Here is a 27,075-nt window from a genome sequence, read left to right as displayed (position 1 = left end):
TTAAAATGACCCACCTCAGCATTTCAAAAAGGTAATATCCTGGACTTTGACTGGGCAAATGCAAAAGCTAACTGTAAGGTTCTATCGGCAATAAAAAAGCCCAAGTTAAAAACTGTCTTATTGGTTGTTTTGAGGAGTTTGTGCTGATGTGCAGTTTAATTTTCTCCAGTGATGTACATTATAACTGGACATATCTAGTTTGGTCAAAACTGGGACACCTCAAGACTCATGTCAATGCAACTTTGCAGATCTATATTGTGCTTCCATACTTACTCATTCCTCCTGGCAACCAATCCAAGCAACCCATACTTTTTCAAAATGTCTTGTCATTATATGGAACTATAAACATGCTAAGTGCTAAATACTAACATGCTGATTTAAAGAGTTGCGGCAAAAGCAAATGAAGTGGCGTAACAGTGCTTGCCAACAACTGATGTTGTGTTTTCCACGATTACTGTTAGATTTAAATCATTTTAAACATAATACAGATTCAATCATTTTCAATATATATGAAAATATAACCTGATATATTCCACCCGGGAATGATAATGTTGCTTTTGAAGGAACAGAGCAAAAGTGTTCATGCTCATTGCACCTGTGCTGGACCAAATGGCCACTATATTTCACTCCACAGGTAAACTTGCGGAGGCCAATCACACTCTCCGACTCTCCGCTAAAGATTGACAAGCTTGGAAGTCCCGCCCCCTGCGTCACGCGCCTGACGTTGAGCTGCAGCCTCTTTTCGTTTCCAGTCTTTACAGATCTCCATTTTCTTATTTCCCGATAGCTAGGAGCAGAAGACGAAAAGCGTTGCAAAATGAATGAAGAGTACGACGTTATCGTCCTGGGCACTGGGCTTACGGTGAGAAAGCGGAATATGACGTGGAACAGAGTGCAGACTTGATTTGCAACCTGTTACTACCGCAGTCGGTGGCTGACAGCTTGGCTTCGAGATAACTAGGCCCAATTAGCTAAGTAGCTAGCTTAGCCGCTAAGGGGAGCGGCGGCGTAATGTAAAGTAATGGAAACCCGAAACCAAGCAGCTAAGGCGAACACTTAGCATCATGCTATATGCTGTCAATGGAAAGATTAATCCAGTATCGCGAAACCTGCATTAGAATAGTAGTTGACCTTTCAGTAAGTTAGTAATTATTCAGAATGTATTTCCTGTGACGTTATTTTAAGCATTAAGTTCACCAAATATCTGAAGTAGAACGCTACTTTAGTTGAGCTTTCTTCTGCCAAGGCGAGATTAAAAGGCGGATAAGTCCGCTAGCATTGGCTAGGCCACTTTGAGCAAACTAATTTCCCTTGATTTCGCTTCCTTCGAGAATGTTTCTGCATCTTGTTTGAATACAGAATTATTGATTCTGCGCCACTTTTCACTCAGTCTGACTAGTTTTTGAATCTCCAGATGAAACACCAAGCAACCTTTCAAAGTCGATTTAGAGACTTGTCATAAACTTTTGCAGAAGTCCCTCATTTTTTACACTTTTAGTACTTTAAGTGAAATGCTTAAGTACTTTATTTAAATGAAGTGTCCAAATTGCACACCCTTCTGTGACACTTTGAAGAGGCGCACAGAGTTGCTGCCTCGGTTATTGTTGGGAAGTTTCCTGATCTTTTCCAGTATGTTGTGTTGTAACACTAAGAAACTTTTTCATGGCATTTCCAAAACCACATTCACCATTCCACCACTTTATGGAGAGCGTTAGATTCCTAAAGGCCCCCTGACTTTCAGGCAGTTTTAATGGCTGAAGCATACAATGGAAACCCTGTGATGACTTTATTGCAGGCCAATAAGCAGCTCTGTGCTATATATGAGTAGCGACATAACTTCGCATGCATTCTCCTCAACCTAGTGAACTGAACTGTAAAAGGAAATGCTGATATATATATAATATATATATAGGTTTCTTTTTAATCTACCTACGGTTTTTAAAAATACTCTTCCACATTAGTGTCACTGCAAAAACAAACCAAAAAAATAATTACTACTGATTTATTTTTATAGAACTTTTGTATGAGTGTTGGGTGTGAACTCAACAGGACTGGAACTGAAACATCACCGCACATTTTCTGAAAATCCGGTTCAATAAGAGCTTTTCTACCAATCAAAACACACGCAGACTAAAACCTTGTTTGTATGAAAGGAGGTGGGTGGAGCTTCATAGGTTTCAGTTCCTGATTCAAATCAGTGACTTCAACATCTACCACCTTCCTCTTTTTGGGTTAAACGGGCAATTTATGGATGGAAACGTGTCACAGGTGTTATCGATGTAGCTGGGTGTCTTAACATCTGTTTTGTTTCAGTGTTTAAATTACTGGGCAGAATAACATGCAACCCATTGTGTGTGACGTATAACGTCAGCTGAAGGGAGAGCTTTCCTGGATGATCCAAATATAAATGTTGGAATTATGAGATGACCTCTGATTTCTACATGTTAATGTTACCTGGAACTGGTTTTCACTGAGCTCAGAGTCCATCTAGAGGCAGGAAAGAAGAGGCATTTATAGACCAGCAATAGTAGGAAGTATTAGTTTTTATGCATTTAGTTATCATAAATAAATGGAAATGAGTAGTAATGACAAAGACTGGATGATAATAATAATCATTAACATCGACTGAAAATGTGGTCTAATTTTTTATTTTTTTGCAGATTAGACCAGTCAGAACCATATCTCCCAAACAGTTTATTAATTTATTGTTCTGTTATGTTTATCCAGCTAATTAAATCCTACCTTATCCACTCAGCTAGTTGAAGATGATCTTTAAATTTGGATGGAATAATCTAGAACAACCACTTTTGTTTTTATTGTTATTCAAGCTTTGACTTGGTGCTAAAGTAAAATAATATGGCTGCACAATATTAGTAGCCTGTGCACTAGTGGTATTATTGTAGGATATTGTGATTATCAGCTGCACCTAAGCTGTATTTTCTACTTTTCCTTGCCACCACTCTCCCTGGTCCTTTAATCTCAATCACTAAGGTCTTCAGGTACAGAAATAATGAGCAGTAAAGTCCATCCAGCTGGTTAAATATAGTACTTGCTATATGTTTATTATTTGATTGCTGTTTGTAAAGCAGTCATTCCAGGAGCAGTCTTTTTTTCCTTTGACCATGGTTGGCTGTAGTATCCCCAGTAGTGTACAAGAGGACGACCATGGAAATTAACTTTTGCAGTAGTGCTGATATGGTCTCCACTGTATGGATTAATGTGGATCATGGTAAATTGTTTGTACAATTAAAATATTTTGATTATAAGTGTTTTTTAGAGGATGTATCAAGGATTTGTGGCTTTTAGCTCTTCACATTCAGCTGTGGCTCTTAATCCCAGAATATACTGGGATCGACGAACAATACAGTGAGTAAAAAAGTGACAATAAAAATGATGGCCAGAAAATGCAAGCTTATAGTTGGATTTACATATGTTGAATTGCCATTCCTTATAGTGGCTACAGCATGTTTCTGTGGCAAAATGATGCTTTTAAACAGGATGCCTATGTATGAGATTCCAAAAAAATGGACTGAATCAGTCAACTTCACCAGTAAGAGTGGTATGAAACCGTTTCTCTGGGTCTGGGGCTCCCAGCCGTCTGATGATTCTGGAGAAGGAGAACTTTTAGGCCCATTCACTAAAAAGTATTGGCTGCCATTATAGGGCATGCTCACTTTTTATTAAATTAAAATTATTTGATTTCACACTGAAGACTATTGAGTTTTTGAATATGCTTAGGCCACCTGTTTGGGTTTTTGGGGCAGAAAAAATAAAATGGGAAGAAATAATTTTATTCCAATGAGTTTAGCAGTAATTTCATTGCTCAGTCCTAATAAATACTGTGTATATGGTCCATAATCCCCCCCCAACCCCCAAGTGTCCATGATTTAGAAAGCTTTTGTATTATTCAGGCCACATATTGGGCATGTTTGATTTTAATTTACATCAAATGAGTCGATGCTTCAAGGCTTAATGACTAAATAGATTAAGATGTGAACATGGACTTTGTGCTTCCTGTGAATTTTGTTAGCTTTAATGTTTGCACACTTTGTGTGTTTCTCCTGTGTCAGTGTGGTGTTTACTGTGATGAGCACTCTGTCTGTGTTTGCTTTTATGCATGGACCAGGCTGGCTTCAGCTCCAGATCACTGCAGAGGAAAGCCAGTTTTTCTTGATCTAAGCTATTTAAGAGCAGCAGACTAGTTTTAAGCAAATGTGTAAGCTGCCAGGAGACCTTCCCTGTGCAGCAACAGGTGCAGGAGGGGCACTCCTGCTTTAAACATTGTGCTGTAATGCTTAAAGTGTTGTAGTGTTTGAAACTGTAACAACTTAGCTAACGCAGTTGGTGTGTTTGTGAGACACACCGTCTCCACCAGTTTTTAAAATAATTTAAATCCATCAATTGACCTGTCTTCTCTTCTGCTGCTGTTCAGTTGAGTCTTATAGTTGTCCTGTTTCTATATGAGAAAGGTGTTTGCTGCTCTACCTCCTTCAGGGCAGCTTTTCCCTGACAAACAGGAAACATGCAGAGTCTATCATTTTCTGTGTGACGATGATGATGCAGGAAGTTGTAAAAAGTGACCTCACGCTCAGTAGGAAACTTGTTTTAAGTCTCTGGTCACATGATGCACATTACACCCACTTAGTTCTGCAAACTTGCTTCTATAATGGCATAAATTCCAGAATAAAGGAACATGCATACTTCCCTTCATTATGGAACCTCTGTGAGCTTTATTGATACCACCTTTATGAACTTTTAGTCTTTAATTGTGTGCTTTGATTTTGTTTTTTAGGAATGCATTTTATCAGGCATCATGTCAGTAAAGGGGAAGAAGGTTCTTCACATGGACCGCAACTCGTACTACGGAGCTGAGAGCGCTTCTATCACACCACTGGAAGATGTAAGTGCCCCTAAAACCAGTGTCAACCTCCCATCAGTATCGAGACAGACAGTGCTTTGTCCTTGTGTCTGCATCGTTGGAGATGGTGTTGGTTTCAGAAGTGGGGCCTGTAAGCTGAGGGCCTCATTGGGTTCTGCTTCCTCCCTGCAGCTCTACCAGCGCTTCCACCTGCCTGGCACCCCTCCAGAGTCCATGGGAAAGGGACGGGACTGGAATGTGGACCTCGTCCCAAAGTTCCTCATGGCTAATGGTAACAACTGTTCTGGGGCTGCAGCTAACGATTGTCTTAGCAATAGAGTACTCTATCAATTCTGATGATTAATCAATGAATCAGAGAAAAAAAAAAAGGCACATTGTTCAGCTTTAATGCTGGTGTGTTTGTAGGCCAGCTGGTCCGCATGCTGCTGATCACACAGGTGACTCGCTACCTGGATTTCAAGGTGATTGAAGGCAGTTATGTGTACAAGGGAGGGAAGATCTACAAAGTGCCCTCCACTGAGACTGAGGCCCTGGCATCCAGTAAGTACTTACTGATCGGGATGTGATCTCTGCTCTCATTAAAGCAGCTCCTTCACTCACAGCTTGTTCTTTTCTGCTAAAGGCCTGATGGGATTGTTTGAGAAGCGACGCTTCCGGAAGTTCTTGGTCTTTGTTGCCAACTTCGACGAGAACGACCCTAAAACCATGGAAGGTGTGGATCCCCAAAAGACCACCATGAGGGCTATTTTCCAGAAATTCAGCCTGGGACAGGAAGTCATCGACTTCACTGGCCACTCCCTGGCGCTCTACCGCACAGACGAGTCAGTTCTGCCTCTGGTTAACGTTTTGTGGTCTTCTATGCACTGATCTGGAGGCTTAATGTGTCGTCGTCCTCCCTCAGGTACCTGGATCAACCCTGCATGGACACAATAAACAGAATAAAGCTTTACAGCGAGTCCCTGGCCAGATACGGCAAGAGCCCGTACCTCTACCCTCTGTACGGCCTGGGAGAGCTACCGCAGGGCTTCGCCAGGTACCACACTCCTCCAGGGGTTCACTGTGTGGGTGGGTGGGTGTATATATGTAGGGAAACTGCAATTTAGAATGTGACATTGGGTTGGAGTTAGGTTTTCTGTTTGAGATTCTGCATAAATTATACCAAATTTGATTTCTGACTAATCTTTTTTTTTTTTCTTAAATTGCAAATTATATTTTATATAATTTAAAATTGGCTTTGATTTCAATCATCCCTTCTGCGAGTTGATCTAAATCTTTCCTCTTAGGGCATCTTTTCAGTATTCAGCACTGATCTGCTGAAAATTATTTCACATTTCTAGCCGATTGGTGAATCTCTAACTTTCCCGTTTTTACCAAGTAGCACAACTATCATAAGACAGTTCTGTCATATGGCTGTAATGCCCCGCCCCTCTTTAAACTGCCTTCGTCCTCATAAAGCCCATATGGAACCAGCTATTGCTTTGCAAGTGTGATTTTGAGGCAAATTGCTTCTTGAAACTTGATGCAGTCACATAGGGTGTGAAATTACGAAACAAATGGCATCATGTGACGTCTGTCAAAAACAATAAGCCTCTGCTGATTTAAATTCCTACAGCCTTATCAGAGGCGTGCTGCCATGATGATTTAACCAGTGATATGGCGCATTAGCTGAGGCTCGCAGATGTTTCTCTAACATCAAAGACACACCAGTCACTTCAATGACTTCATTGTTAAGACCTCTACTGGTTGCACTCCGGTGTCTTTCTTTGTGTTTCAGCACTTTCAGTCTGAGAGGTAAAAGAAAAATAACATGAAACCCAACTGAGCTCCTGAGTAGGAGAGTTACTACTGTTCCTACTTCCAGGAGAGCAAACTGCTGCAATCGAAATGAAATTCAGCACATCTAAAAATCACTGGTATCCTAGTGATCTGTCCACAGAGCATAAGTACATGTCTTTGTCAATGAGCTCATGCAATCAGTGTGGCTTGCTGCGCGCATCTTCTCACCGAGTTCAGTGCATCAACTATAAAGTGAGTTTGGGAGGTGAAGGTAGACGAGCGTCCACACGGGACAGAAATGGCTCTTGACGTGATCTGGCTTTACTTGGGCTAATAAAATTAATAGAAGTATCTGTAACCATAACCACCTTCTATTACTACATATAGCCATCTTATTGGATTTGAGGGGCCGGTCTTGTTGGCGGGGCCCTAATTGTCTGTGAAACACTGACAATCATGAAGTAATTAATATCAGTGTTATGTCACTGTCATGAAGTAACAATGATGAAGAGAAAAACGCTTCTTCCTTAAGGCAATAAAAGAAGAGCTAAAAAATGTTTCTGTTAGCCCTGTTGGCAGAACGTCAGTGAAGGCTTTTGTGAAACTTTAATTTGTGTTGCAGTGTTTTTTGTTTGGTTCTATCACAGGTTGAGTGCCATTTATGGTGGGACGTACATGTTGAACAAGCCCATAGAGGAGATCGTGATGGAGAACGGGAAGGTGGTGGGAGTCAAGTCTGAGGGAGAAGTGAGCACACAGTTATCTATATCATAGTTTTTACTCACAGTATATGGTACAAACTTGGCTTCCAAACTTCAGCCTACACACTGTTGGGCAGAGAAATGGAATGAATGTAAAAATGTTGACCTTAGTTATAAATTCTTCTATTTATGTTTTCACACAAGACACTAAACAGCTCAATGATTTATTTAATAAAAGCAAAACAAAAAACATATTTATATGCTGTTTATAAAGCATATTTGTATTCATTCATTTAATCAACACTAAATGTAACACTGATATTTTGAACATCTAGGCTGAGAACTTGAGGAATGCTTCTGGGTGACAAACTCATTAATCTAGTCTATGAAGCAGATGTTCAGTAATTCCACTTCATTTTATTTGTAGAAAAACTTCTACTCAGATATGTGATGGACATTACTTACAATTAACAAAAAAATCTAATGAAACAAGATATTAGAAATATTTTGCATATATTTTTTGTTTTATTGCTAACAAGTAGCAGGGAAAAATGTCATCTGCTTGTCAGTTTTCCAAAAACATTAAAAAAAAGCATTACCTGATCATGGTAATGTTTTCTTGAAAGAAGTGCAGGACTGTTGGCATGTTGGAGAAAACAGTCATGCTGAAAATGGGCCTGTTCTGTTGGTTAGCTGAATGTTAATACAACATTACGACCAATTGTTGGCAGCAGTCAAACCCACAATTGGGTGCAGCTCAAATGTCTTGGATCCATTAATTCTGACTGCAACCATTCAGTCAGTGCAGATGACTTAAAACTTGGAACACGATTAAGCACCACTACAAACTTTATATTTTCAAACCAACTACCTACATTTTTATTTCTAAAACCCAGCTGCTCTTTTTATTAATTTTCTGTCCACCACTTCCTCTCAGATTGCAAGGTGCAAACAGCTAATCTGTGACCCCAGCTACGTCATGGATCGTGTGAAGAAAGTTGGCCAGGTGATCAGAGTCATCTGCATCCTGAGTCATCCCATCGCCAACACCGGTGACATCAACTCTTGCCAGATCATCATCCCACAGAATCAGGTTAACAGGAAGCACGGTGAGTTCACATGTGAATAGGAAAGACTTGCTTCGATTAAAACAGAAATGCTGGAAATATTTAATTTCCACAGTGAATCTGTCAAACGTTAACTTCGTATTTTCTCTTTACAGACATCTACGTTTGCATGATCTCTTTTGCTCACAACGTGGCCGCAGCTGGTAAATACATCGCAATCGCCAGCACCACGGTGGAGACGAACGAACCAGAGAAAGAAATTAAGCCGGCCATGGACCTCCTGCAACCCATCGAGCAGAAGTTTGTCAGCATCAGTGATCTGTATGAACCCACCGACATGGGCACTGAAAGCCAGGTAGGTACAGTGGAGTAAATCTACTGTTGAAGACTGCTTCCCATTCTGGTCCTGAAAAAATGGGCAACAATTAAAAACAATGTTTGTTTTGGTATGAGACAAGATATCGTTTTAAGTAGGAGAGGTTAAAGCTGTTGAGGCTTTTGTTTGGTAGAACAGAAGCCAGAGCAGGATTTGTCTGTTACCTCTTTCTAGTCCGCTAGTGTGTAGTTGCAGTATGGATCTAGCATCACCTTGTGAGAGCATATTCCAAATTGTTTTCTCAGTAGGAACATGTCTTGGCGGGTGGTGAGGGAGGCAAGGCAGGCAGATTGATCGCCCAATTTCTTTGATTTTGGGTGATCAATGACCTATGCATACTTGCACGTGAATAGATCTAATCAACCGATATATATATATATATATATATATATTTTTTTTTTTTTTTTTATTTTTTTCTCTACTACCGCAAAGGTCTGAGAGAGGGCATCGTTCAATAATGGTCTGCCTACTGCTGTCAACTTTGCAACTTTTTTGCTATATTTGTTGCAGAAACAAATCGGTGTAGGCCAAAATGAGTCAAGATTTTTACATACTGTGATTGGACGAAAACCACAATGATGTATCCCTACTTTCTAACAGCAATAATAGTTATTCCTGTTGCTATTTGGAGAACAAGCTGCAGCAATTAAAGCAAAATTCAGCATTTTTAAAAAATTGATATCCTTCCCTGTTTTGCAGGTTGTGGCGATTGTTTTTCTGTTTGCTGACGGGAAAATGCTTTCGTTTGTATACGAGCGCACCTGACTCAGCGCGTGAGCGTCTGTAACAGAGTAGAAGTGCATGTTTTTTGTCTACTTTAGCTTTGGCACTTACGAACATTTGCGATGAGCTTGTGCAAGCTAAGCAAGTGGTGTGGCTGGTTGCACTCATTTCAATGTGTCAAGGAGATAAGCGACCACATAGGGACAGAAATCACTATCATTACTTATCAATAAAATCAATAACAATTTCTGTGAACACCTACAATTACAGTACGTCATGATCTTTTCTACTTTCTGTCTGTTTACATTAGCATGCTTCAGTAAAAAATCATTGTATTTTGAGATTTCATTAGCATTTTAATCAGACACCACTCTGATCATCACCTGAAAAATACAGAACTTGCATCATAGACAAGATTACCACAAAGGAAAAGAAACACAAATGTTTGGGTCCCCCGGTGGGTTGGCTGCTCTGTCAGTTCAATCTTATTGCTCATAAATCCACCACTACAGCTCCAGAAAGTCTTTGAAAGTCTCCTGGCTCTGGTTTTCCTCATTGCTGTTTTTGTGACAGAACCTAAATGGCCTCCAGCTAGCGTTGGACTGTTTCTTTGTATTTTTAATTTCTGTTCAAATCCAGAGCACACACTCCCAAATTAGTTTTTTTCTGGAAATCGGTGTCAGCAGACCTGCTGCAATAAACATTAAATCAAACTCAATGACTGAAGTCTTCAGTCTGGTACTTTGGTTTTAACTAAACCTTTAATCAAATTTTGTTAAGAAAGATTCCCTAATTCATTTTATTTATTTCTGTCATTTATTTTGAATATTAATAATGTATTCCAGTTCCAATGTTAAATGTTCATTAGAATTTAAAGTTTATTGATCTCTGGGAATGTATTCTTGCATTATTATGCCATTGCCATTATGTTAATTGAAAATAGTCTCAAAACAACAATATTATTTTTTGTCGCAATAACTTAAAATATATTTAAGAATATATTCAAGTATAAGTAAGACAATCAAATTTCTTGAAACAAACCATGTGTTTTATTATAGATTTAGTTTCTTGCATTAAGGCATTTTGTTCTCTGGGCTCAGTCAGAAATATTCGTCTCATCCTTTTGTCCTTTCCAGATTTTCATCTCCCGCTCTTATGATGCCACGACTCACTTCGAGACCACCTGTGCTGACATCAAGGACATCTACAAGCGAATGACTGGTTCAGACTTTGACTTTGCTGAAATGGAGCGCAAAAAGCAGGACATCTTTGGCGACGGCGCAGAGTAGAGGCGACACATCCACAGTACTCCAGATTATCAAAGATGGCAATTACGGAATTCTTAAAAAAACAAAACAAATAGATAAACTACAGAAATATGTATTCATGGCTGGGCTAACCAGATATTCAGGTATACGGTTTGCCCTCTGGAAGTTTATGATTTATAGAAAGATATGAAATAGTGTTGTTGGATAGGGTTCAGAAAGGGAGCATTGCTTTTTCAGATTTCATTCAGGTGGATGTTGCACTAAATACAGTTTATGCCTATTAGTCAGTACTTTATACTGTTGTGAGTCATCATGTTTAGATGAAGCATAATCCAAAGACCCTGAATCAGAAAAAGAATTGATCAGTATCTCTAAAAAAAACTAATTCTGGGGTTTAGGGTGGATGGGGCCCAAGTTTTTTTTTGTTTTTTTTTGTCATTCAGGTTCTAAAAGATGTACAATATCTCCAACACCATGTTGTTTCTGCAGGTGTTTGTTTTCCATGTCTGACTGAGAGGTGGCTTTGTCCTTTTTGTATTAAATCTTGTAAGCAACTTTGTCCTTTGCAGGGTGTCGTAATTTCAGCAAATAAAGACCTGCGGCAGAAGGGGTCTCACCTCTGACACACTGCCAAGACGGTATGCTTTACTGTTAACAGTCACGCTGATGACCGTACTCAAGAGAAAACTACCTGAAACTACCAACAGCTTGAGTTCCTAGAAAGCAGCAGACATTTGGATCTATGCCTGGTAAAACGATCCAAAAATTGATGGTGGATGGCAAATATGGTTCACTGTAATTACTTAAGAAGGACCAAATGTATTACTGCAGTATTGAACTGATGAGAGCCTCGTCTCTGTTTTGAACAACTGTAAAAGAAAAACACTTGGCCTGGGCTCAAATGATTTCTGTACTGCAAAGTAAAAAAAAAAATAAAACAAGTGACTTGTATTTGTTCATTTTTTATGGAAATGTATAGATTTAGTTGGAATTTTTAAAAGTGTTCTAACACGCAGGAGAATTAATATCAAGTGTTCCAACTAGGACTGAAACGATATACCTGATTAACGGTGATGAGTTGGTTATTGAAATAATCGTTAACTAGTTTAGCATTTGATCAATTATTAACTGGAGTACACAGACTCCGCAGTAACAAAGCTAAAAATAATGCATATGTAAGCACTGACATGCATGCATACCTTTTGCTATCCAATTATTAATCCAAGTAGCTAAATGATCTGCCCTAAACTGTCTTACGTGGAGCAGAAAGGGCTCAGATTTTCACATGTTGAATTATTTTTTACTGCAGATGCAATCTGCAATACAAACCCAGAGCTTCTACTTCTTAGCTGAAACCTGGCGCAAGGAAAGCGTCAGAATGACGTGTCCTCTCCATGGCGAGTGAAGATGTTGGAGAATAGTACTCTGCACAAATCTCCATTGGAATCTGGTGATCACACCGCGACTAGATCTTACGATTCCCGGATTGTTTTCGACCGTCACTGTTTTTCGTCACAGTCGATTCTTCCTGGTTTATGTCTACTAGTCAGACAAGACTCTAGGGTTCAATCCACAGCAGGTGTTCTCTTTCAAAGATAATCTTTTTATCTTTTATATTATAGGTATCAAGCACAAGTAGCTTAGTTATGGTAACATTTCTAATTCCATTAGCGACAAATGCGCATTTCCCCCGTTTCCATGATGAACAGCGTTATTTCCGTCCCTTTAATGACGTTTTCTCGCGCTCAAGCTTAACTCAGGGGTAACTTAACTCAGAATTGAGTTACTTAGTTGATATTCTGAAACTAAAATCCCCGGAGTTTTACAGAGCTGGGTAGGTCTACTCAGAGTACTTTCTACTCAGAGCTTGTTAACCCCGCTTTCTGAAACGGGCCCGGGGCAAATTGTTTTTACACAGTGGACAGCAATGCTCCTAGAAAACTACCTACTATAGGTCATTTTCTAGCACCATTTCTGAGTAGAGTCACTGTCTAGCTAGCACCTAGCAAGCGAGACAGTGACCACCTGCGGACTACACTTCCCACAGTCCCCTGCTGGACAGTCCTCTTTCACCAAAGCGTTGCTGTGCGAGTTCTGGTCGGATTGATTTACCGTCCGGATCATCATGGAGGTGACTCCGGCGCGTCGCTCGTTTCTTTGCGACATTGGTGAGTCCAACTGTTTATGAGCGGAAAACCGCGGCATGTTCAGCAGCCGCGGTTCATGCAGGCTAAACTCGGACAGAGCAAGTCAAGTTAAACTGTCGTAAATCTGAACCCACACAAATGTAAAAATGTTTTATTTTTGAAAATCTCTCTCAAAACCAAGTTTAGTTTGTCAGAAGATGAGCTACGTAAGATCAATGAAATTTATTTTCAATACATATATTTTATGCCACGGTCCACACAGTCATACGAAATACTGCTGAGTTGACAGCTGTCAAATCCTGTTTTTGAAAAACATATCCAGGTGTGATGCGCTTCTTGATGACTCCAGCCTCTTAAAGAAATGTCATTTATATCACTAACTGTACCTAGTAACTGCATATAATTATACATTTTAAATTTACATTTATTGATACTCTCATTGAACAAACAGTGGAGATAACTGTAAAATTAACAATCCTGACGACAGTTTTTTTCTTTTTGACATCACAATTAGGAATTTATCATAACAATAAATCAAAATTCTTATCAAGATGAGTGAGAATTTTGTCACAGTTAATGATAAATGGACAGCCCTATCTGTGGTATCGTTTGGGTCCAGTGTCCTGTCAGGTTGTGCTGTGTGTTACTCTGCCGGTGTGTGTGTCAGGTTCCTGGGCAGACCGTACGGCGTTGCATGAAGCCGCGTCTCAGGGCCGGGCCCTCCAGCTGAAGCAGCTCATAGAGAGCGGAGCCTCTGTCAACACCGTGACCACGGATAACATCACACCGCTCCATGAAGCCTGCATTCAGGCCCGTCCCAATTGCGCCCGCCTCCTGCTGGAGGCCGGAGCTCAGGTGAGTTCAGGCTCAGCAGCACCAAAGATGCAGAGGTGGTGGTGAGACGGCGCCTGGTGTGTGTGTGGCTGTTCCAGGTAGACATCCGGACCATCCACGGCAGCACGCCTCTCTGCAACGCCTGTGCCGCTGGCAGCCTGGAGTGTGCCCGGCTGCTCTTAGAGTACGGCGCCACAGTGAACCCATCGCTCACGGCACTGACTGCATCTCCACTCCATGAGGCCTGCATCCAGGGTGCGCCCTCTGGGAATAGGCTGGGGAAACTAACGTGTTCATTCAGTAACGTTCCAATCTTCTCCCAGGTAATGCTGATGTGGTGAAGCTGATGATAACCAGCGGTGCCAAGCTGGAAGCCTTTGACGTCCACTTCGGTCCTCCGCTTCACATAGCATGTGCTAAAAGTCAAGTGGAGTGTGTCAAGGTGCTGCTGAAAGCAGGTTGTTAACCAAGTCAAGGCCAGTGCCTTGCAACAGATCCATGCATGAGCTGCAACCACAAACTTCACTCATCTTTATCGAGGTTGTATGTGATCCACCATAACAATGTAGTGTACAAAAGTGAATTGGAAGGCATGTAATATAAAGAGTTGTTTAAAAAAGTAGCATAGAGTAGCCTGAATAGACCTTGCCAGCGAGGCTTAAGAGTGTGAGCCCTCTATAATTGGAGCACACCCTCCGGTGGGCTGAGTGGACTAGAATGCAACTGTAGCTTATTTGTTCTGCTATTCAGAATCTCTCACTCCAAACAGCCAACTAAAGCTAGTGTGTTAGTTTTAATGGTTAGCAAGAGCCGTGAGATGAAATGCTGATATTTAAAGTTGAAGAAATTACCTTCAACCGTTCTTTTCTGAATGAACACCCAAGTGTGTCTGTAAAATCATTCAGTGCGCATCTTTTATTCACCCTCAAATAAAGGCAAGTTACATCATGTCAAAAACTACTTCAGTCACTGCAGCGTTCTCCCAAAAAAAGTCACCTCCATTTGTGAACACAACATTGAACATAATAATAATCCTTTTTTTGTGACTGTAAATAATGTGAGCTCATTGATTCCAGGATTTGAATAGGTTGGTTTTCATCCTTTGTGCAGGTGCCAATGTGAATTCAATGAATTTTCACGACACAGCTTTGCACCACGCAGCTCGAGCCCACATGGTGGACATGATCGAGTTGTTGGTGGAATTTGGAGCCAACGTGTACGCCAGTGACAGACGTGGAAAGAAGCCATTCGACTACACAACGCCGGGCTCTCCCTCTTACACCTGCCTCCAGTTTTATGAAAGTAATTTCAGCTGAATTCTGCCAGAAGCACCAGCTGGCCTGAGTGGCTGCAGTCTGCTGAAAAACTAAAAAGTGAATTAACAGAGATGTCTTCTTCCTGACAGGTAATCCTCTGAACCTTCAGCAGCTCTGCAGGATTGTTTTGAGGAGGTTGCTGGGTACCAAAGCCTCAGAGATCATGGACCAGCTGAACATCTCTCGACGCATCTACGACTACATCCAGTTCTCTGGCCACTGCTGAATCTCTCCTATCCACTGAAAGTCTTAAAAAGAAAGTGTCTTAAATAACTGTAATGTGCCATGCACATTTATTGGGTTTCTTGTTAAAGACTTGTGACAAGAGAAACTTAATATAAATGCACCACTCTGAAGAAACATTTTCAAAAACTCAAAATTTTTATGAAATTTATTTATTGGGTGAGACAATAATTCTCTTAAAATAAATGTTCTGAAGGGTTTTTTGTCATTTTTAATTCCCTTTTTAGGTGGGTGCAGTGTGGGAGTTTCAATGAACTTAAAAATGTTGATGTAAACACTTTTTTAAGATGTCTGATTAGATCAGTTTTAAATATTACCTTGTAGTACGTATGTAATTTTACGTACTTAATGTATACAAAACACTTCACCTCAATATGAAGAAGTAGCAGTGACAAGATGTTTGCTCTCTATTTAAATGATGGCTGCAGAAGGATAATCATGTGATTGTGAATACTAAGGAGGTTATACTTTCTCCTGACAAAGACTACTCTATTATTTATCATTTTTAATTTACAGAGTGGGTTGGGGAAAACTTGGCACAGCTATGAAAACGTGAAAGCCTATTTTTACTCTCAAACTGCAACTACCACTCAAGTTGATGTTATGAGGAACTCACATCATCATTGAAATATGAAGTTTTGAAAAAAAAATTCTCTACACAAGCAAGAGGAATCACCTGCAGAGAATGCAAATAGTCAGAAAAAAAATCATGCAGAAAAGTATACAGACCAGTTTTGAAACCTGGACCCTGTTATTGTAACAGCACCTGTTACAATGCCTGCGTGTAACAGCCTGTTGCACAGGCTGTTTATTCAAAGTATACCTGAATACTTTGAATTTAGTAATTCAGGTGTACTTGAATTACCTGAATTACTTCAGAATTACCTGAATTACTTCAGGCGCTCCCTTTCCGGAACGAAAAGGGGTTCGGCTGCAGTTTGCTGAATATATACAAAATATATTTTGTATATTAGCTGCAGACTCACGTTTGTTTTTTTTTTTTTGAAATTTTTATTGATCACAGTTGCTACTGGCACCACAAAAGATTATTGCTTTTAAAAAGAAAAAAAAAACAACAAAAACTCCATACTTTTGGATGTAGAACTGTTAATAAAATCAGTATTAGACTCTGCCATGCGACATGTCCAGGGTGTACCCTGCCTCTCGGCCAAAACATTTGCCGGAGGTAAACCTCACCACCCCTTCTGACCCCACTAGGGAGAAGGGTGTTAGAAAATGTATGGATGGCTTTATTTTGAGTGTAATGTGTTCTATTTGATACCATAGCAAATATAGTATCAATTTTTTTGGATGATGTAGGCAAACCAGAGCACCTGGAGAAAAGCCACATATGCACAGTTACCACATGCAAACATAACACAAACTATTCCCACCTGAGGTTTGAATCCATTCTTGGAGACTGAATATCTGAATATCTCCAAGAATGTTCTCAATGTCTCGTTGGAAGGAAACAAATTCCTTCTTGAGATCATTGAGTTTAAGCACAAGGGAAGTTAAGTCCATCCATCCCTCCATCCATCCATCCATCCATCCGTCCTTCCCACATGTGCCACGCATGTTTCCTCTTCTGACTGGCCCAGCCAGTGCTGGAAAATATATCTCCTACCTCAAGCGCTAGAGTTCATCTGGTCCAGTCTCTCTCCAGATCGTTTTCCCTGGCTTGGTTCTGGTTTTTACATGCGCTGCCCACCATCTGTCTGTCTCTGTCGTATCACTCTTCTGAATGGTCTCGGTCTTCAGATGTGTTGTCCTCTTCTGAAGTGGATTCTTGATGTCTGTCTCTAAGCCTTTGGAAGTCTTAACAGTCTGATTCTTTCAAACTTGTGTCATGTGAATCTGTTATGTTGTCTTCAGATGTCATGTCTTCCAAAGGACTTTCCTCTAGCTTTTTGTCACCTGTCTTGTTCTCTGACTTTGCGAAATCCTCCTGTTTCCCTTTCATTCTCAGCCTTTGGAGGTCCGGAGAGTCTGACCCTTTAACAGTTGTGTTGTGTGACTCTGTCAAGTCATCTTCAAATCTTGCGTCTTTCAAAGTCCTGTCTTCTAACTCTTTCTCGTGTATCCTGTCATTTGACTTTGGAAAATCCTCCTGTTTCTCATTTCCTCTCAAGGTTGAAAGGTTTGGACAGTCTGACTTTTTCACAGTTGTGTTGTATGAGTTTGTTAAGTTATCTTCAGATGTTGTGTTTTTCAGAGTTCTATCTTCAAACTCTTTTTCACATGTCTTTTTCACTGACTCTGAAAAATCTAATTGCTTCTCATTTTCTCTCTGCCCTTGCAGGTTTTGAGGGTCTGAGTCTTTCGTGGTTGAATTGCATGATTCTGTTAAGTTATCTTCAGACGTTGTATCTTCCGTAGTACTGTCTTCTAATGCTTTACCACTTGCTTTGACCTTTGACTCTGAAAAGTGTTCTTTTTCCTTGTTTCCTCTCAGCCCTTGGAGGTCTTGAGGGTCTGACTCTTTCACAGGCGTGTTGCATAAATCTGTTGAGTTATCTTCAGATGTTGTGTCTTCGAACTCTTCATCACTTGTTTCATCTTCCGACTCTGAAATCTTCTCTTGATTCTCGTTTTCTCTCTGTTTTTGGAGGTCTTGAGGAAATGACTCATTTATAGCTGTGCTGTATGATTCTGTTAAGTCATCTTCAGATGTTGTATCTTCCGAAGTACTGTCTTCTGACCCTTCATCACTTGTCTCATTCTCCGACTCTGAAATATCAAGTTGTTTCTCGTTTTCTCTTAGGCTTTGGTGGTCTTGACGGTCTGAATCTGTCACAGTTGTGTTGTTTAAGCCTGATAAGTCCTCTTCAGTTGTTGTTTCTTCTAAAGAGCTGTTTTCCAATACCTTATCACTTGCCTCATCCTCTGACTCTGAAACATCCTTTTGTTTCTGGTTTTCTCGGGAAGGAGGCACGCATTCTCCTTCAGATAATACTGAATCCAATGAAATTTGTCTGCATTCTCCTGCTGAATTAGAACCCTCTCTGGTAAGCTTCTGATCTGCTGGACGAATTTTATCTCGGACATTCACAGCATTAAAAGACTGAACATCTCCAAGAATGTTCTCAATCTCTAGTTGGAAGGAAAAAAATTCCTTCTTGAGATCATTGAGTTTAAGCACAAGGGAAGTTAAGCGTTTTGTCAGGTTGTCTTTGTCCTTTTTCTTTGATTTTATCCCAAGTTTCATCGTTGATTTTAAATCCTCTATTTTGTATAGGTAATTTTGTTTGATCTCCTCCAGCTCTTTGATCAAATCGGCTGTCTCTCTGTAATCACGTTCCAGTGCAGTTTGATATGACAGTTCGTCTGTCAGGTCCTGAACCAGTTTTTCTAACTTAGGGTTCAGTTGTGTGAGCCTTCGGCATTCTTGTTTTACACAGCTGTAGTGGTATCTCATCATAGGCACATCAATTAGCTGTTGTTTCAAACTTTCAAGCTTTTGCAAAAGACTATTGTTCTTTTTGTCTAAATGATCCAGGTTTTCATCTTTTGCCACGTTTTTGTCATTCAAAGCCGCCAAGTTGAATATTTCCAACTTGTCCATAATCTCTGTTATGCAGTTTTCTTGAATCTTCATCAATTTTCTGTTACTGTCTGCAGACTTCGTGTACTTATCAAATACTTTAGTTTGATATGAAAGTTGGTCTGTCAAGATGTTAACATGATTCTCTAACCAAGTGTTAAGACGTTTGAGGCTTTTCTGCTGTTCTTTAGCCCCACTTAAGTAAGATTTTAACACAGGTTTCTCAATTAATTGTTCATTCGTCTTTTCCAAAGTCTGGAAAAGTTCATTCCTCCTTCTGTCTAAATACATCAGTTTTTCTTCCTTTGCATTCCATTTGTCAGCTTCCAGATCCAACTTTCTAATCCGTCTTTCACATTCTTCGCTCAACTCCATCTCAGCTTTCATCACTTTTTTTGGATTTCGGAGATCTCTCTTCTTTTCAAGCTTTTGGTTCTTTTCCAACAGTTCTTGGATTGCCTCATTATTCCTTTTGCGCATTTCTTCAAGATCGATAAAAACAGGTTTCTGCGTTCTCTTGAAAATTGTGAACATTTTGAAATTGTTCTTGCTGTCTGAAACTTAAAAATTGATTACAATTTTTCTTGCCGTTTAGAAATGAAGCAAAATGTCAGAGCAAAACGAATGCTAGCAGAATGCAGAAAATTCTGATGATGTATAAAACGTCAAATATCAAAGGGATATGTGACATCACTGGTGATGTATGATGTCTCATACATTCAGCTAATGGCAGACAGTTTCAACATGAAATTTGGTTTCATCACACTTAATTACAAACTACCTAAAGCATCTATTTCAGGTATCAACAATTAAACTGTGGCTAGTCATAATGTAAATATATATAATATTTCACTTTTTGTTCTGGCTAGTTATAATTCTACAGCTATCTTGAAATACACTGTAATTCTAGATATTTTAAATGTACTTTTAGGTAGGATGTAGATCGATCTGACAAGTGGAAATTAAATTTCAAATATCCTGAAAGCAAATAATAATTAGGTAAAACTAAATCAGAGATATCTGGACCTTGAATTTTGACTCGTCAAAATTTCTTTTAAGATATTTGTAGACATCAAGTTGTACTGCCTATTTTTTATTTTTATCTTTTTTTTTATTACTTACACTGTTTTATCTGGATTTTTGTGTGATAGGTACAGAACGACAAGTTGATCTGATGAGTACCAGCCACTGCTTTTTTGACCACCTTTGGATGAGACACCTTGAAAAATTGGGTAAGTCTCATTTTTGAATTTGTGTTCTTTTTGAATGCATCTGATTTCTTATATCCAGTCAGCCAAGATCAGAAATCTCTACATGTATACACTGTTATTTATTGTCGTATCAGCAGTAAATTTGTTTTGCTCTGCAATCAGTAATCCTTTAATGATTGTTTTCTCATGGATGGATCATTCATGTTGTGATCTGGCCACTCCTGAAACAGGCGTAAGGCCAATATCTGAATTATTAAATCGATATACACGGATACTCCTGGATATAACTTTGTCCGACGTCAATATTCACAAAAACTACAAGTACCAGGCTCCTCATCGGTGTCCAGTCATGTCACGTGACTATGGAAGCACGCAAGCAGTGAAGACGCGGCTGTTTACAAACAACCATAACTGTGTCTGCTTTTAACGCCGCTTCACCGGTGAAAAGAAGAGAACAACCGGGATGGAAGTAGAGATTTCTCAACCGTATTACGTTGGGGATATTGGTGAGTACGAGACACGCAGAAGCTCCGGGGAGACTTCCGCTTGTTTCGTCCCGACCGGGTTTGACGTAGACGTGTTTGGCACGGCTGCCCACGAGCTAGCTAGCTCGGTAATACTGAGTCAGGTTGGAAACAGCTGATTTGGAAATCAGCTGTTTCCAAAGCTACCTCCTCGGGCCGCTAAGCGCATAAACATCAAGAACACTGCGTCAGAAGTCTTGGGTATCGCTGTCATCAGCAGGTAGGTCTGTCTCTGTTGGGGGCCTCAGAGTCTTTAACACAGTGTTTGTACCTGCGACCCTCAGTGTTTAGTTGTTTCTCTGCTTTGACGCACCTGATCCAGCACCTGATCCAGCTGTCAGTTTGACTTGCGCCGGTTAATCAGTTGAAATCAGCTGTTCTGCAGCAGGAAGCCCAACAACATGTTGGGCAGGTCGGAACCACTCAGGTCTGAACAGAAGCAATTTCTCTTCTTAAAAAATAAAAGGAATCATGGATGTAGAAGTTTTTCTACATGCTTTATGCAAGATCACTGAAGCATTTTAGGAAGATGAATTCAGTGTTTGTTTTTCTTTACATTTTTTTTTTTACTAGTTGTGTCCAGTTTCCTATGAGTTTTAATATTTTTTTAGATGAGCTACCTGTTTGTTTGTTTGTTTGTTTTTTTTTAATTTTGTTTTGTTTTTATTCCTTTGTAAACATGAAAATGACCCTATTGGCCTCATTCCACAAAAGATGGCTTTTTTCAAACTAAACAATTAATATTTTTTGTACTTTTCTTCAAAACTAACAGTGTATTTATAACACTTGATATGTGTTTTTCTTCTGGCAAAAATAAATTTTGTTGCACTACCAAATATGTATTTTTTGAGGAAGGATGAAAAATAGTTCCTTGGATTGACAAATTGCAGAGTTCTGCCTTAGATTCTTGAGCAATAATATTGAAATGATGACGGCTACTCTGGGGTTGGGGATGCATTGACTTCATCAATTAATCACAGTTTACATTTTGGAAAAGCAGCTGACTCCATCCAGAGTTATGCTGCCAAATGAAAGGTATAATGATTTTTAGGACATCTTCATACATTGAAATTCAGCAGTAGGATGGATGACTGTTTCTGGATAACATGAAATAGTTTTAACTTGGCCTGTTGTTGGAAATTCTCCTCCTGCCCCCTCTGCCTCTCAGGCTGCTGGGCGGAGAGGACGGAGGTGCATAAGGCAGCCTCTCTCGGCCACGCCTCCCACCTGCAGCACCTCATAGAGGGCGGAGCTTCGGTCAATGTGGTGGCAGTGGACTCCATCACGCCGCTGCACGAGGCCTGCCTCCGGGGACAGGCCCGCTGTGTGCAGCTGCTGCTGGACGCTGGAGCCCAGGTGAGCTCTCCTCGATGACATTAAATCATATCCACCACAATTAACTTATGAGAGGTTACAGTACCTGGAAAAAGCATTTGCACCATTTGAGCTTCTTCAGATTCTTCTATGCTACAGCCACACACTTTAGTCTGTGCTCTGGTCAGATCAGACCAAAATTAGTACGGGACAGAATCGTAAAAATTTGAAATGATATAAATATGTTTAATTAGTCCTGTTAATTGATTAAAACATGTAATCATATTAGTCACACTCCAGTGCAATCATAGCTAGTCACTCTGACTATTGTAAGCTTGAAATATAAATATGCACACGGTTGTGGTTCTTGCAGGAATGGTGGCCAGGGCAAACCTCTCTTTCTGCTGCATGCCAACCAATTAAAATGCCAGAAATTATCAGATTTTTCTTTTTTTTCCTTTATGCTAATAAAGCAGTTATGTAGTCTCCCTGTACACAAAGGTAACTAAGGGATACTAATGCAAATGCTACAAGTAGCAGCTGACAGATGAGGTAAACTTTTTTTTTATTCTTTGTGCCCTATCCTTTTCTGATGCTGCCCTGGGCAAATGCCCATATAACCCATATCAAAAGCCACCACTGTATGCACATTTTAAAAACATGTCTCTGAAATGGTTCATTGCCTCAAACCAAACATGTCTAAAGATTCTCAGTTTTCAGGAGGATTTAAAGGAAGTCATTTTGTTTTGAACGTCTGTTTAGAAATGTCCCTCTCCTTTCATTTCCTATGGAACTTGTCTGATGAGGCGTCAGTTTGTCCTCATCCAGTCGAGTGGTCGACGTATTTTATATGTTGCTATGTTGCTGTCTACCGTTGTGAAAAACTTTTGCTGTCGCTCGCTGTGTGCAAGTAAATAATTTACTTGTGCAATAAATTAAGGTGTCCTGATCAGATATTGATATCGAAAATTGGTTCAATATCAACCTAAAAACAAGTATTGAATTACATTGGCCTGATATAAGCATGCTGATAGAAGCAGTCTGCTCCAGGACTTAGTCCACCCCAGTATTTCTATCCAGCAGTGCTTGTATTCCTGCAGACCCACTGGTTAATAATAAACTGATCAGTTGTTCTTATTGCTATTGTTGCTGACTGTTATTTGCTTTCTAACATTGCACACTAGAAGATATTTAATAAAAAATATGTATAATTGGTCCTGATACTGTATCGGTATCGACCAATACTCAATGCTAAAATATCGGTATTATATCTGAAGAGAAAATGTTTTATCGGGACACCAGTAGAATAAATACAAATCCCCAAAATTGAAGCCATAATAACTAGAGTTCTTCCAGGAAAAGAAAAGCTTTTAGATTGTGACATTGTGCGTCCCATGTTTAATTCCAGGTGGATGCCAGGAACGTGGATGGAAGCACGCCGCTGTGTGACGCCTGCTCAGCCGGTAGCCTGGAGTGTGTGAAGCTGCTGCTGGAGCGTGGAGCCATGGCCAACCCGGCTCTCACCTCCCGCACCGCCTCCCCACTTCATGAGGCCTGCATGGGAGGCAAACACTTCATTCTCAATCATAGACTTTTGGTAGCACTTTATTTGATGGGTTGTCAATAAGACTGTTATGACACCGTCGTAAACATGACATAAAACCTGTCACGAACATGAGTCTTTATGAATATTCATGATTGTTATAAAGTGTCATTCGGTAAATCATGACACTTTAAATACAAAGATGACGTTATTCAAAATGTCTTTGTTATGACAACTTGACATTAATCAAGAAATGATGATCTGACATGACTTTGTTATAAAAGTACTACTAATTAAACCTGAAAAATTATGTAAATTTATGTTATTAAACTTTAGCTTTAATAACATACAGATACATAATTTTTCAGGTTTAATCAGTAGTACTTTTATAAACATTATTTTTTGGTTAATGATAAGTTGTCATAACAGAAGTTTTGAATAACGTTAACTTTGTATTTAAAGTGTCATGATTTACCGAATGACACTTTATGACAACAATCATAAATATTCACAAAGACTTAACCATGTTCTTGACAGGTGTCATGTCATGTTTATGACAGTGTTATGACAGTCTTATTCACAACCCGTCAAAAAAAGTGTTACCAGATTTTTTTTATTAACCCAAATGGAGGATGTTTTTAAACTGGGGAATGTTATATTTCTCACAGGTAACTCAGACTGTGTGAAGCTGCTGATTGCCATGGGTGCTTGCCTGGAAGCATACGATCTTTACTACGGAACTCCGCTGCATGTTGCCTGTGTTAATGCACACACAGAGTGTGTTAAAGTTCTGCTTAATGCAGGTGTGTGTCACTCCAAAGCAGATTTTTAAAATGGGATGGACAAAATCAAATTAGGATGTTTGCCAATGTTCAAAAAATACAACAAGCGGTTTGTTTTCTAGAAAAGGAAAATGACTGGTTGTCCTTTGTTTCTAGGTGCTAAAGTCAATGCTGCTAGGCTACATGAGACGCCGCTACACCACGCAGCTAAACACACGAGAGTTGAAATGATTGAGGTTCTTATAGAGTTTGGAGCCAACCTCTACGCTAGAGATCAGCACAACAGGAAACCGGTGGACTACACCACACCTGGCTCTCCTTCTGAAGCCTGTCTGCAGTTTTATGAGAGTGAGTTTTAATCCTCCCTTGGTTTTAAGAGATGGGGTTATTTAGACACCACACCGTTCGCGATCCGGCAGAGTCCCACTGACTCTGTGAGGTGTTCCATCAGACCAGTGGATGGTCTGCTCAACAGTGACATTGAGTGAAACGAGCAGCCTCTATAAAGGATGCAATGTCAGGGAATCTCCACCAGATGGCAGACTTAGACTCTGTCATAGAAGATCATTCTTACTTGTAATCTAAACGTAAACAGCTATAATATTGGTGCCGGTTTTTTAGAAATTGGTGCCGGTTTTTTAGAAATTGGTGCCGGTCTTTTAGGCATATATGCCTTTAGGTTTCTAAGTGCTAAGTGTTTGATGCTTGTTAAATACTACCATACCTTACAAAAACACCTGAATTACAACATGTTAAAATCTTTTAAACCAAAGATAAGGATAAATACAAAATGAGTTTGAGAAAACTAGATTCTTCCATAGAAATTAAATGAGTCACTATTACTACTGGCTGTAATTAAGAGATCTTCTTCCACCCATCGTTAGCACAATGCCAAGAGAGAAAGACATCTGGAATGACCTTGTAGAGAAGTGAATGAAACAGAACTGTTGTTTCCCTTCAACCTGGGAATAGTTAAAGTGCAATTTCCAGTTGTAAGACCATTTAGTAAGATTAACAAGTGGAAAACATTCATAGATTTAAATACTAAATCTATGAATGTGTTCTTGTAAACATCAGGAGCTAAGTTTGTCCTGTCCTCCCCCATAGCCACCCCCATGACTCTGCAGCAGCTCAGCAGGTTGGCAGTGAGGAGGAAGTTGGGAACAACAGCTCTGAACGTCATAGCTCAACTCGACATCCCAAAGCTAATCATCAGCTACCTCTGCTATCAGTGACCGTTACACCTCCTGGGAGAGTGGGCTCCAGACTGAAATCAAACCTGTTGTCTGGAACGCAAACACACACTGGTCAACATGGTGCCAAGCATCACATCAATGCCTGCTTCTGTCCAATACTGCACTTTATTATTGTGTGAATACTCTAAAGTGTAACTAACAAGGTTCAGTACAGCTCTTTAGTTAATGGTAGCATTTTAGCTAATGATGGTCTATATACTGATTTTAGAATAGAAGAGAGAAGTAGTTAATGCTAACTAACATGATAATGTTAGCTAATACTGTAATCCAATGTTGGCGTCTGAGACGCTCTTAGCATACCTTGCTAAGAGTGGACATATACTATGCTAGATAGCCAATGGGCTAAAATTGCCATGTTAGCATTTTTTATAATGAAACGATATAAGCTACTGTTTGCATGGTGGGGTTCATTCACGCTAAAGTTAGCATCCTGCTTGACTTTAGCATTATCGCTAATGCCGGAACAAGACGCTATTAAAATAGCAGCTAGTCCTGACTATTTTTGGCTAAAATGCTACTATTAGCATGTTAAAGTCGTAGCGCTAGGATTCTCGCACTTTGAACTTTCAGTCATTTCTGCGTATGTTCAGCTCCTTCAGTATATGAGCTCATCAGTTTTATTTTCTTTTGGTTTTGGTTTAAAAGTGAAAATTTTGGACGGAGGATATTGACAGTTGCTTATTTAAATGAAGTTAAATATATATTTGCAATATGTCTTAATTCATGTTTACGGTTTGTCACGTGAGACTTGTAATAGTAATTAATTAGTTTGAGACTATTATTTAACAACACTTGCTGCTTTATAATGGCACTGAAGTCAGCTCATTATGAGGTATCAAAAAAGTTCTTAAAATGCCAAATGTTTGGAAATGTACAGAGATATTTTTTTTCGGATTTTACTTTTTCTTTTAATAGAAAACTGAATAGGCGCATTTAATTACATTAAATCTACTGCTTAAATTATAAAATACTATGTCCATATGTCTATTAATTTGTTTATAAAAATGTAATTATGTATTTAGAATGGCAGTAATTATCTTGAACAAACTTATTTACCTGGAAGAAAATGTTGGGACTGAATTTATATATATATATATATATATATATATATATATATATATATATATATATATATATATATATATATATATATATATATATATATATATATATGTGTGTGTGTGTGTGTATATGTATATATGTTTGTAGGTAATATATAGAAGTACTTAAACAGCTAAATTGTGTGACACCTTTTTTTCAGCCCTTTTTTGAGATTATCTGAGCATTGCCTCTTTCTTCAGTACAGTTTACTGAGTTTGCCTGTTAGGATTCTTTGGTGCTTGATGTTTAGTCTTTCAGGCTGCAGCTAGTGGCGGGCATGATTCCTCTGCACAGGCCAGCTTCAGCCTGTTTCAACTGCACCTGCTTTTTCATATTTTTATGACGGCACTGCGCCAAGCTTTCAAAGCCCTTCATTTTTAGTCTGTGATTGCTGTCCAAGCTTCTAGATTCACTCTCTCATGTGGCTGGGGGCCTAAACCTGCCTGGGCTGTACAGATCTGGCCTGAATA

The 27,075-nt window shown here is 39.5% G+C and overlaps 3 protein-coding genes across 4 annotated transcripts; all 3 read left to right on the top strand.

The window, feature by feature from the left end:
• The first annotated feature begins 708 nt into the window (after positions 1 to 708).
• On the top strand, positions 709 to 11,741 carry gdi2 (GDP dissociation inhibitor 2). Its single transcript, XM_055055744.1, has 10 exons — positions 709 to 862; positions 4,793 to 4,900; positions 5,051 to 5,150; positions 5,285 to 5,419; positions 5,502 to 5,700; positions 5,781 to 5,912; positions 7,303 to 7,402; positions 8,294 to 8,465; positions 8,579 to 8,778; positions 10,659 to 11,741. Exons 1-10 carry the CDS (start codon positions 818 to 820, stop codon positions 10,809 to 10,811), a joined length of 1,344 nt encoding a protein of 447 aa, XP_054911719.1. The 5' UTR covers positions 709 to 817; the 3' UTR covers positions 10,812 to 11,741.
• Positions 11,742 to 12,439: 698 nt separating this feature from the next.
• On the top strand, positions 12,440 to 16,073 carry asb13a.1 (ankyrin repeat and SOCS box containing 13a, tandem duplicate 1). Its single transcript, XM_055055410.1, has 6 exons — positions 12,440 to 12,958; positions 13,605 to 13,792; positions 13,870 to 14,026; positions 14,095 to 14,229; positions 14,882 to 15,073; positions 15,177 to 16,073. The coding sequence occupies exons 1-6, from the start codon at positions 12,916 to 12,918 to the stop codon at positions 15,311 to 15,313; spliced, it is 852 nt and encodes a 283-aa protein (XP_054911385.1). The 5' UTR covers positions 12,440 to 12,915; the 3' UTR covers positions 15,314 to 16,073.
• A 3,801-nt stretch (positions 16,074 to 19,874) lies between these two features.
• asb13a.2 (ankyrin repeat and SOCS box containing 13a, tandem duplicate 2) lies at positions 19,875 to 26,572 on the top strand. Of its 2 annotated transcripts, none has more exons than XM_055055791.1 (6): positions 19,875 to 20,106; positions 21,778 to 21,965; positions 23,332 to 23,488; positions 24,135 to 24,269; positions 24,405 to 24,596; positions 25,356 to 26,572. In XM_055055791.1, exons 1-6 carry the CDS (start codon positions 20,049 to 20,051, stop codon positions 25,481 to 25,483), a joined length of 858 nt encoding a protein of 285 aa, XP_054911766.1. In that variant the 5' UTR covers positions 19,875 to 20,048; the 3' UTR covers positions 25,484 to 26,572. The 2 variants fall into 2 exon arrangements, with proteins under 2 accessions (XP_054911766.1, XP_054911768.1); XM_055055793.1 differs by lacking the exon at positions 19,875 to 20,106 and adding an exon at positions 20,172 to 20,591.
• The last annotated feature ends 503 nt before the right edge of the window (positions 26,573 to 27,075 follow it).

This window comes from Poeciliopsis prolifica, unplaced genomic scaffold (genome assembly GCF_027474105.1).
Source record: "Poeciliopsis prolifica strain line A6 unplaced genomic scaffold, Auburn_PproV2 SCAFFOLD042, whole genome shotgun sequence".
Classification (NCBI taxonomy): domain Eukaryota; kingdom Metazoa; phylum Chordata; class Actinopteri; order Cyprinodontiformes; family Poeciliidae; genus Poeciliopsis; species Poeciliopsis prolifica.
The sequence above is the reverse complement of the archived record's forward strand: the minus strand, read 5'-3'. Positions and strand labels throughout refer to the sequence as shown.